The following is an 11,787-nucleotide window of genomic DNA, read 5'->3' on the forward strand; positions in this document are numbered from 1 at the left end:
TTCTTTCAAGTAAACAATATAACGTGGAGTGTCCACTAAGTTGTTCTACTGAAGTCCATGTGCACTGTTTCCAGTGTCCTTGAATTATTGGTCAATGGTGGGACAATGGCCCAATTTTATTAAGAAAGAAAGAATCCACTTTCAAATCACCTCCATCCTTTCCGTAAACATGTGGGATTCCCAAATGAAAAAGAGTAGTATTTCATTACTTTTTAATTCTTAATGGATATATCTTCACAAAGACAAAGTCAAACGCTAAACCAAGGTAAATAAACAGACGAATGATGAGAGTTTGAGAGATAAAGATAATGCTTCATCGATACTGTTTTGGCAGGATGTCAGGTGTTTAATAGTGAGCTGATGTGATGATACATAAATGAATTAACTAGTGAGGCGCTCTCTCTCTCTTCTACTGTGAACAGTATCTACCTGTTCCACTATTCACCCTCCTAAAAAAAAAATATTTGTTAACTTTTTTTTTTTTTTTTTCCTTCTCTTTCTTTTATTTTTGGGTTTTAAGATTTTGGGTAATTCTCCACGCGAGCGAAACCCAAGCCCAACCATTAACAATCTCTCACTTCATACCATTGACAATCTAATCTCCTAACTCCTTCCTTCTCTCATCTCATGACGCACGTCATTAAGATCCCTTAGTTTCTCTTGTGTGTTTTCTCTACAATCTTGAGATGCCCAAAAAAGTAATAATGAAATAAGAACTTTTCTTTCAATTTCTCCTTTTTTTTTTAATTTAATTATGTTTTTTCTTTTGAATCGATTCAAATTCTAGGGATTAGGGAACAGTAAGAATTAAAAATAATTCTAAAAGATTTTATTGGGATATGTATTAAGGAATGTGATGATTTAGATCATTGGCGAACAAATAGCATCGCTCACAACTTCATTTTCCAAGTCACTGCTAAGTAGGTTTTATACCATTATTTCATGTATCAAACTAAAATCCATATTGTTTCACCTGAGACTCAAATTCGCAATAATTAACACAATCAAAATCAACTCAATGACCAGCAAAGATCAATAACACGAGGTTCATCGCTCTAGTCATGCAGTATTCACTGCACATTATGAAGAAAAAAATGAAGGTTTTAAGTACATAATACAAAGAGAAAAGAAGATATTCACTATGAAGTCTGAAGTGCTCTATACATATTATGAGACTGACTTCATTTTCGTTAAAGATCGAATTGGTCAAACAACTCTATAAAGATATTAACCAATCAAAATATAACAGAAATGGAGGAGTTAATTACCTTCATAAAAATGGCATCCCCTCCTTTCGAAACACTCAGAACATATCTTCTCCCAAATGCTCTACACCTACATCACCACAAGCCTTTCGGTCAAGTCATAGACTAATAACATCAATTTATCTACGTCAATGAATTTATGGCGGCATCGATCACATATTTAATTACTATCATGGTCTATTACCTGGATATGAAGGGGCATTAGCTATAACATGAGACAAATCAAAATTAATACCTTTAATGTGAGGATACTTGAAAGTTATAATACCAAGATTAATACTATTTCCACCACGCCCACATCAACTAATGATTTCAAGCCTTCAAATCATTTATAAATATCAATAACTTTCTTCATGATCAAGGTGGTATGGCTAGACATTCCCTCGTTGAATGTCCGACCAAGCCGCTAATCACTCCTGTACTAATCGAATAATTTCATCCCATGTGCCCCGTTAAAATGGTTTCACCTTTTAGTATAGCATTGTTTAAGTGATACCTGATAACCAGTATCTATAATATAAGTTTGAGAAGTGCTAGGGTTATAAAGACAAATACAAATGGGGCATACAAAGACAATTACTACCCTTGATCTTCATGATTTCTCTCTCTCTCTCTTCTTCCGTTCTTTCTTTGTTTTTTTCTTCTCTCTCATGTCACTTTGTAACCCTCTTTGTATAGGTTTTTGTAAGGATTGCATTTTTTTATAAGTTTTCTGATAGAACAAATAGTAGATAGATAGAATAAAACGTGCATAATTCTTTTTTATAACTCAATTATTATGATTATTCCAACTTCAGTTTTCAGCAACTTTTCAAATTTAATAATTTATCTTTTAATTTTGAGCCTAAAGATAAAGAATTGATACAAAAAGAACATAAATGGGGCGATACAATCATGTTTTTAGAGTTATGTGCTATGTGTCACTGCAATTAGCTATATAAAATCTATAGAGTTGATACTATTACATATTATGAGGGTGATTGTTTGAGCTTATAAGCTAGTCAAACTAGTTTATAAGCTTTAAAATTAAGCTAACATGTTTGTTTATAACTTTTTTATCAAACGCGTCAACTACTTATCAGTCAATTATAAGTATTTTAACCAAATACATAACTGCTTAAAATTTCAAATGTTTATAAACTCAAATTAACTTATAAGCACTAACTACTTATAAGCTAATTTTCATAAGCTCAGTCAAACAGACTCTAAATAGCAAAGGGCATTCTGATTTGTGGTTATCAATCTACTGTATAAAGTTGGTTGATATTACACACATTATGTTCCAGATAAAAGATCATTAGTTGATATCAATTGATCACAAGGCGGGACAGTTGATTCAAAGTATAATATAGACAATAACAAAGGACCAACAAACCCTTCATCTCGATTCTGAGTAAGGAACTTGCAAATAGTCAGCAACGTACCCTCTCTCAATTTGACTATTCTCTCCTGTTTTAACATGATAGTTGAGTATATCATAGCTCACCAGGAGCCGTAGCATCTGGTCAAGCATGACAAGTGTGTTGGGGTTCTTGGTGGGGAGTCTACTTGCAATCTCCTAAGGTGAGAGGAAAATGACGCCTTCGCTGGAGGCGAACATGGTGTCTATGATGTTCAGCTTGATGGCTGATTTCAGGACCATTAGATAAACGACAGCATTTGCTAGCCTGATGGCTTCTTCTTCTTGTTGTTGCAACATGTCAGGTGTAGTTTACAAGTGTTCACTACTTATCCATTTACAGTGGGTATTTTATCAAGGGTATTAAAAAAAGAGAAATACTAGTCTTACAAAGATGCATACAAAGAGGGACATACAAAGACAAATCCTACCCTTAATCATCTTTGTGTACCCTTAATCATAATTGTCTTTCTCTCTCTTTCTTTTTCCCTTCTTTCAAGGATTGAATTCATCTTTGTGTACCCTTCTTTGTATGCATCTTTGTAAGTGTAACATTCTTTTTAAAAAAATAAAAATTCATAGCTCTTCTTAATTTTAACCCAACATGTCAAATCAGGGTTTGTATTGTTGCAGTCAGGTACTCAAACTAATCTAACGGGCCAGAAATACATTGTTAGTCGATACTCGATAGCTTTTCGTATGAATGTGCCTACAGTTCAGTACTTGCTTCACGTAACTCCCCAGATCATCAAAATCTGTAAATATTTCCCCAACTTACAAAAAATCTGTTAACACGCTACTATAGTCAAATTTATCCTCGCTACGTACATTGTGTTCTTCTAAATGGGTGACGTCTAACATTTCCAGTCCCATCCTCAAGGTTTGGCGAAATGATGATCTCTCCTTCTTCCTCAAATCTTTTACTGAATAAATAAGGAAATTTTTTTTTTTAATATGTTTAATGTGAAAGAAATTTAAGTGTTGTTAAGAAAATTCGCAACAATAAAAAAGATTCGATTGACTTTTGTAAGATCGAATCAAGTGGGTGCATGATTAACGATAAATCAGCAAATGGAAATGAACTAATAGTAAACAAGAAATACATGGGCTGAAAATAATAAAGAACAATGTAGAAGTTTTCAAGAGGTACGGCGGGTAAGTGCCCAAGCCTACGTTTTTCACTATTTTATTGTTTGGTGTTCTCTTTACACTTAGGACAATTACAAAGATAGAAAGTGAGAAATGGGTTCACAGCGAGGTGCACTTTCGGGTTACTCTTTTACTTTTTCTCTCTAAGCTGACTTATATCTTGTGTGAATGTGTTTTGCTGAATGAATCCCCCCTTTGAAATGGAAATGGTTCCCCTTTACATATTTTCGTTGACAATGGTTGAGAGTTGGTAATTAATAGATTCCCTTTTAATCTGGATTTGTGTCAGGTGTGTGATGCCGAGGGCAATCAAACACTGTACTTGGATCAGTCAATCTGGATGGAGAAGTTTGTGGTTAGGATGATGCCACATGGGTAGATCCTGGCTGTTGGATTTGAGAGTAGTTGGTGGACAGATGGCATGCATCCAAGGGCTTAGAGATTCAACGCACAACATTAAGTTTGGTATATTGACTTAAATTGCAGCAAATTTACTCTTGGAGTTGGGGACATAATAGAGTCAACTGCTATCACTTACGCCAGATCCCCAAATTCCAACTTACGACATATATAGTTTTACAAAAACTCTTTCGACTGTATTTTTACAATATAACAAAACATTTTTTCTAATTAATTCTCATGTTTAATTTCATATAGAATTATAACACAAAAACAAAACAAAAAGTTATATCTGAACATGAGATAAACTGAAGAGTATTACGGCTTTAAGAGTTTTAGATCGAATTTTTAAAGAGATTGGATACTCTTTAATTAAAATATAATAAATTTATCAATTAATTTTGTCAATGAATTTTATTAAATGTGCCACGAAATAGTTTGTCTAATTTAACCGGAAAAAAAAAAAAAAAAAAAAAACTACCAACACACGCCTTTTTTATTGCTTAACAAAGGAGACACGTACATATAGATATGGTAATTAATATTACATTTATTGTAAAAAACACACACTCACAGACACAGGGATTAATCTCTTATTTTTATTACTTAACAATGAACTCCCTGGAATTCAAACCTTTATTATTACTGGTCATTAACATGAGCCAGAAAAAGAGAGAACACCTTGTTTTCATTGTTGAGAAGGCTTCAGAATGTGCTCATTTACGGAACTCCAAAACCCAGCTGGTGTATACAGGGCATATGACTTGACACTTGGAAAATCCGGATTTCAGAGCTAATGCCTCAAACTCTTTAAGTGTCCTCTCTCTTCCTCCTGGGTGCACAACCATCATTAACAGATCTAGCTCGCACGCAATGTTTGATGAAACAGTATTTTCAGGAATCTCAGGAACAATCAATTCTGTAATGATTACTTTCCCAGACTTTGGAAGAGCTTCAAAGCATTTTTTGAGAATTTTCACGCAATCTTCATCACCCCAATCATGTAGAACCGTCTGCAATTAAGTTTCATATATATATATATATAAACAAATTAAAACAACTACACACTCGCTTATATGTGAAGAATAAACTATTTACGCACGTACCTTCAAGCAAATGGCGTCGCCTTTTGGAACTTTTTTGAACATATCTCCACCAACATGCTCAACACCTACATCCATCACCAAAAACATCATATTATCATCTGATAAGCAAATAAATAAAGCTTTTGAGTCGTTCCATCTTAGTTGATCTAGCAATGATAAGATGAAAAATTTGAAGGTAGTTACATTTGATATCAATTCAACATTTTTCATCGTTGATGAATCAACAAAGATGAATAGTTCACTGGAAAGTCAAAAAATAACTTACGTAGCAATATCCTGACCCATAAATAAATATAAGAAATGCAGTTATATAAGTAGGATTACGAATATATATACCTGTTATTGGAGGTGCATGAGCTACGACATGAGGCAAATCAAAATTAATGCCTTTAATGTGAGGATGCTTAGAAGTGATGGTACCAAGATTAGCTCCAATTCCACCACCCACATCTACTAACACTTTGAGGCCTTCATTTTGAAATCCTTTGTAAACATCAACCATCTTCTTCATTATCAAGGTTGTGTAGTCTGACATTGCTTTGTTGAAGAACTGGCCATGGTTTGGGTCCCTTTCTATATATTCAAATGCAGATCTCAGTCCATATGCCCTACTGAAGGGGGTTCCACCTTCTAGGATACTATCACTTAGGTGATGCCTGACAAGAAATTAAATTGCAGAAAATTTAACTCAACTCTCAAACAAAACTTACAATAATTAAATTCCAGATCTCAAAAGTGAAAAGTACCAGCCCTCCATGGCGGCCTTGTCGTGGTGCAACTGCAACAAACTAGCAACTGACCCTCCATCTTCATTCTTAACAAAGAACTTGCAAATGGGTGCAGCAGCGTACAATCTTTCAACTTGTCCATTCTCTCCGGTTCTAACCTTGCATTTGAGTATATCATGGCTGGCCAAGAGCCGTAGCATACGATCAAGCAAGACGGGTGCCTCGGGGTTCTTGGTGGGAAGCCGACTTGCAATGTCGGAACGTGAGAGGAAAACGCCGTCACCGGAGCCGGAGATTATGTCTATGAGGTTGAGCTCGATGGCTGACTTCATGACCATGGGAAGAACCGCGGCGTTTGCTAACCTGATGGCTAGCTTGTCCACTTCTTGTTCTTGCGACATGGCCTTTATAAGTTTGAAGATAAATTGAAATCTCTGCACTTACTTCCACTTCACATCGTAAATTAACATCGATCTAAGTTGATAGTTATAGTACATGCATGCAAACATCATAGGTAATTTATTCAATAAACCAAATAACACGTCGTTGAATTTAATATTTCTATTTTGAAATCTTTTATAGTCTGAACTTAGATGCAGCAAGAATCTATTGTCTACATAGACTAATTTACAAGCATTGAAGATCCTATCGAGACAAATCAATACACAGTGCGTCACATGATTTAACTATTCAAAAGATAGAAAGCGAAGAAAAAAGAAATTTGGAAAGTAGTAACGCAAGTCTCCACATCATAAAGACAGACTTTGTCATGCCCTTTCGGCTTCTGTAAGAGTTACACCTTGGTGATGCGTGATTTTAATACCAACTAATCAATGCGTAACATTGATTAGTCAAGATACATACGTGATTATGGATAGAATGTAGAATAAATGTAATGAGAGCTTTTTAAAGTGGTTCGGATACTAAGGTGCAAGTCCTACGTCCACTAATCTATATTAGTATTGTAGGTCAGGTCGCAACAGCAGACTGACCTACAAATGATTAGGGAAAAAATAAATACAGAGTTTACAAGAGAGAGAGAGAGAGAGAGAGAGAGAGAGAGAGTTAGTTCAGAGTGCAAAAATAGCCGAATCCCCTTAATGAAGGGGTCTCACTCTTTTTATAGCGAGATGAATACAAGTAATCATCATTAAATCCATGGGTTGGTGTGAATGCTAGGACTAAATCCGGCTTTATGTCACATTACCCTCCTTCCAAGCTGATTTCACGCGATTTGGAGCAGGGAGTGGACACGTGGGAGCTCCACGGCGTCTTGCAGGTGTGACATCCACTTACCGTTCTGACGGGAGTAGGTCACACTTCATCACGTGATTTCCCACGTCAGCCCTTGATTTCCCAGGCATAACACACCCCTTAATATTCTTCAGCACGCCTGGGTTTATATTTGGGCTTCAACAGTTCAAGCAAACATCTTCGACATGTTCACAAGATATTCCATCATTCACCCAACACACATCATGCCGTATTCTCTTCCCATACTCAACTTCTTTTTTAAATTTAAAATAGTTCAATTGACTTTTTTTTCTCACTTGAGAATTCTATCCTGTAATTTCCTCTCCAGACCGTTAACTCTCTACTCCTCTCACCTACACCATTGACAACCTCTCACTTCATACCATTGACAATCTAATCTCCCAGCTCTTTTCTTTCAGTCATCTCACGTCATTAAGATCCCTAAGTTTCTCTTGCGTACTTGCAAAAAAAGTAATAATAATAGAGAATTTTGGTGGATTTGTGAGGGACCGGAAAGGTGATGATCTANCAGTGGTTGTTTTCTTCTAGGTATGTGGTTGAAATGTGATGGTGGTTTTGCGGTGACAGAGAATAATTGGTTGTGTGTGTTTGGTGAGAAGAGTTGCTTGGTTGGTGTTTGGGTTGATGGCAGATTGATTGTTTGGTTGGAGATGGCTGGAGTTGAAAGGTTGGATTAGTTTCCGATGGGAATTTTTTTCTGGGTACTTGTTGTTTGCTACGGCCAGGATTGGTGGTTGGGCTTGACTGAGTTTAGTGTTTGGGTTGACGACAGCTGGAGGGATGATACTGGCCGGTAAATTTTCCGATGGTTGCTCTGTGATGAGCAATTATTTAGATCAGAGAGCTTGGCTCTAATACCATGTTTGCATGAAGAATTACAACTCTTTTTAATTCATATATATTTATACTCATGATTACATGTTTTTATAGATAAAATATACTTTACGTAATCTCTTAATTATGTCAATATAATATATTGATATAATTATATAATTAAAAAATTATAGGCTATCAAATACATTATGAATATCCTAAAACTAACATAATTGAGAGATTATGATATATTCTTGAAATATTCAATAAATCTCAACATATATCATCTCTCTCTCTACTGAATAGCTCGTACTTCGTGTGATTGTTAAGTGAGTTTGTGTTTGCTTCTAGAAGCAACATGTTTAGTTGATGGTTTAAAGGAAATTTTAATAACTTCCATGTTTAGTATCTTATAAGAAATAAATGTATGAAATGTAAGGTTATTGTTTCATTTTCTAAGCGCGTCGCTTGCAAGGTTTTATTTAATGAAACAAAACAGAATTTTTAAAATCAACACCCTAGAATTCTAACATCACACACTTTAGAGTGATGTTTATTGCTGATCACCAACGTGAGCCAAAAAGAGAAATAATATATGGTGCTAAAGACTGGGACTTGTGTTCATTACCTAGAACGTTTGGCAATCTTTATAGTTAGGGCAATTACAAAGATAGTAAGTGACAAATGGGTTCACAACGAGGTGAACTTTCCGGCTACTCTTTTACTTTTCTCTCTAATTTGACTTCTATCTTGTGTGAATGTGTTAAGAGTTGGTAATTAATAGAGCCCCTTTTAATCTGGATTGGTGTCAGGTGTGTGATGCCTAGGACAATTAATCAAACACTGTACTTGGATCAGTCAATCTGGATAGAGAAGTTTGTGGTTACGGTGGTGCCACATGGGTGGATCCTGGCTGTTGGATTTGAGAGTAGTTGGTGGCAGATGGCATGCAGCCAAGGGCTAAGAGATTCACCGCACGGCATTAAGTTTGGTATATTGACTTAAATTGCAGAAAATTTACTCTTGGGGTTCATTATACTTGGAGTTGGAGACATAATAGAGTCAACTGATCCCGTAATTCCAACGTACGACATATATAGTTTTACAAAAACTCTTTCGACTGTATTTTTACAATATAATAAAACATTTTTTTCTAATTAATTCTCCTGTTAAATTTCATATATAATTGTAACACAAAAATAAAACAAAAAGTTATATCTGAAGCATTGTGGCTTTAAGAGTTTTACATGAAATTTTTAAAGAGATTGGATACTTTTTAAATAAAATATAATAAATTTATCAATCAATTTTGTCAATGAATTTTATTAAATGTGCCACGAAATAGTTTGTCTAATTTAACCGGAAAAAAAAAGAAACAAAAAAACTACCAACACATGCCTTTTTTATTGCTTAACAAAGGAGACACGTACATATAGATATGGTAATTAATATTACATATATTGTAAAAAACACACTCACAGACACAGGGATTAACCTCTTATTTTTATTACTTAACAATGAACTCCCTGGAATTCAAACCTCTATTATTATTCGTCACTAACATGAGCCAGAAAAAGAGAGAACACTTTGTTTTCATTATTGAGAAGGCTTCAGAATGTGCTCATTTACGGAACTCCAAAACCGAGCTATTGTATACAGGGCATATGACTTCACACTTGGAAAATCCGGATTTCAGAGCTAATACCTCAAACTCTTTAAGTGTCCTCTCTCTTCCTCCTGGGTGCACAACCATNAATGCGTTACGGCACAGATCCGATCGGTCTGTGCCGTAACGAAATTTTTCGGCCAGATTCCGACAGTGGCGGCCGGAATCTGACACTGCAGGTGGTGGGGGTGTTTTTGTCATTTTATATAGTAGGGTCTTTAATTAAATTAGTAGACCTATGGGCTTTTTCATAAATTTTTCAAATTTACCTCGTAATACTCCCCTATCCAACAATCCAATATTATCCTCAAAATCCTATCCAAAATACTACACCAAACGCACCCATAGATTCCCAAAAAAAGAATTAGAATCGAAATTGTATAGTATAGTACAGGTTCTTAAATTCAAAGAACTAGAACCTAAAATGCAAGTTCCGGTTCCTTTCTCGGGTATCCTATAAAAAATCAATTACCCCTTATTAGTTTAAAAAATTATAAAAATACCTTAAAAGTTTATAAATACATTCCTAAAAAATTTTGATTACTCATTCATTTGTGTCCAATGTAATTCATAAATCCTCTAATCTTTAGGCAATACTTGAATTCAATCAATTTATTACAATTTATATAAAATTTCTCAATCAAAACCAAGACACAAACAATTATTCATCTATAAATTGTTAATTTAATGTTATAAATTGTTAATATTTATAATGTAATATAATAATATTGTAATTAATTAAGTAATTATTTAATTATAATATAATATTATAATTAATTAAATAAACATACTATATATGTATAATGTAATGTTATACTTCCTCTGTTTTTTTTTTTTTTTTAAAGTTGTTTTAAGGGTATAGTTTTTTTCCAAATTAAATGTCGTTGTTCTGTCTTGTCTGTCTCCCTTCTCCACTTTTCGTCTGTCTCCCTTCAATATTTTTCCTTTATTGACTGAGACTAATTAAATATGTTGGGTGGGAGAGAGAAGAAATGTTTTGATTAAAAGTCATATACACCCTTAAAACGACTTTTAAAAAAAAATAGAGAGGGTAATTAATTAAGTAATCATACTATAAATTTATAATATAATGTTACAATTAATTAGATTTTTTAACCATTTAATTAAGTAATGTACTAATGACTAATGTAGTAAATTAATAATGTTTATAATGTAATATTATAAATTTATAACTAATTAAGTAATCTTTTAACTATGTAATGATATAATTAATTAAGTGATCATAATATAATATANACTTGCAATGTCGGAACGTGAGAGGAAAACGCCGTCACCGGAGCCGGAGATTATGTCTATGAGGTTGAGCTCGATGGCTGACTTCATGACCATGGGAAGAACCGCGGCGTTTGCTAACCTGATGGCTAGCTTGTCCAGTTCTTGTCCTTGCGACATGGCCTTTATAAGTTTGAAGATAAATTGAAATCTCTGCACTTACTTATTTTTTCCACTTTACATTGTAAATTAACATCGATCTAAGTTGATATTTATAGTACATGCATGCAAACATCATAGGCAATTTATTCAAAAAACCAAATAACACGTCGTTGAATTTAATATTTCTATTTTGAAATCTTTTATAGTCTGAACTTAGATGCAGCAAGAATCTATTGTCTACATAGACTAATTTACAAGCATTGAAGATCCTATCGAGACGAATCAATACACAGTGCGTCACATGATTTAACTATTCAAAAGATAGAAAGCGAAGAAAAAAGAAATTTGGAAAGTAATAACGCAAGTCTCCACATCATCAAGACAGACTTTGTCATGCCCTTTCGGCTTCTGTAAGAGTTACACTCCTTAATATTTTTCAGCCCGACTGGGTTTATATTTGGGCTTCAACAGTTCAAGCAAGCATCTTTGACATGTTCACAAGATATTCCATCATTCACCTAACACACATCATGCCGTATTCTCTTCCCACACTCCAACTTCTTTTTTAAATTTAAAATAGTTCAATTGACTT

The 11,787-nt window shown here is 34.3% G+C and overlaps 1 protein-coding gene and 1 pseudogene across 2 annotated transcripts; both read right to left on the minus strand.

Annotated features, from left to right (window-relative positions):
- Positions 1 to 952: 952 nt before the first annotated feature.
- On the minus strand, positions 953 to 2,964 carry LOC116109122 (annotated as a pseudogene).
- A 1,819-nt stretch (positions 2,965 to 4,783) lies between these two features.
- LOC116109124 (caffeic acid 3-O-methyltransferase-like) lies at positions 4,784 to 11,256 on the minus strand. Of its 2 annotated transcripts, XM_031395353.1 has the most exons (5): positions 11,067 to 11,256; positions 6,065 to 6,300; positions 5,655 to 5,974; positions 5,319 to 5,383; positions 4,784 to 5,225 (listed from the first exon to the last, which is right to left on the minus strand). In XM_031395353.1, exons 1-5 carry the CDS (start codon positions 11,211 to 11,213, stop codon positions 4,929 to 4,931), a joined length of 1,065 nt encoding a protein of 354 aa, XP_031251213.1. In that variant the 5' UTR covers positions 11,214 to 11,256; the 3' UTR covers positions 4,784 to 4,928. The 2 variants fall into 2 exon arrangements, with proteins under 2 accessions (XP_031251213.1, XP_031251212.1); XM_031395352.1 differs by lacking the exon at positions 11,067 to 11,256 and having other exon boundaries at positions 6,065 to 6,480.
- Positions 11,257 to 11,787: the final 531 nt, after the last annotated feature.

Source organism: Pistacia vera, unplaced genomic scaffold (genome assembly GCF_008641045.1).
Source record: "Pistacia vera cultivar Batoury unplaced genomic scaffold, PisVer_v2 Contig572, whole genome shotgun sequence".
Lineage (NCBI taxonomy): Eukaryota > Viridiplantae > Streptophyta > Magnoliopsida > Sapindales > Anacardiaceae > Pistacia > Pistacia vera.

Bases quoted from the DNA above. Each gene is read 5' to 3' on its own strand.
- LOC116109124 (XM_031395353.1), bottom strand. From the start codon at position 11,213: ATGTCGCAAGGACAAGAACTGGACAAGCTAGCCATCAGGTTAGCAAAC. The intron at 5,975-6,064 runs GTACTTTTCACT...ATTTCTTGTCAG, and splicing joins AAGGCCGCCATGGAGGGCTG to GCATCACCTAAGTGATAGTA. The intron at 5,226-5,318 runs GTACGTGCGTAA...ACTTAATTGCAG, and splicing joins GCGACGCCATTTGCTTGAAG to ACGGTTCTACATGATTGGGG.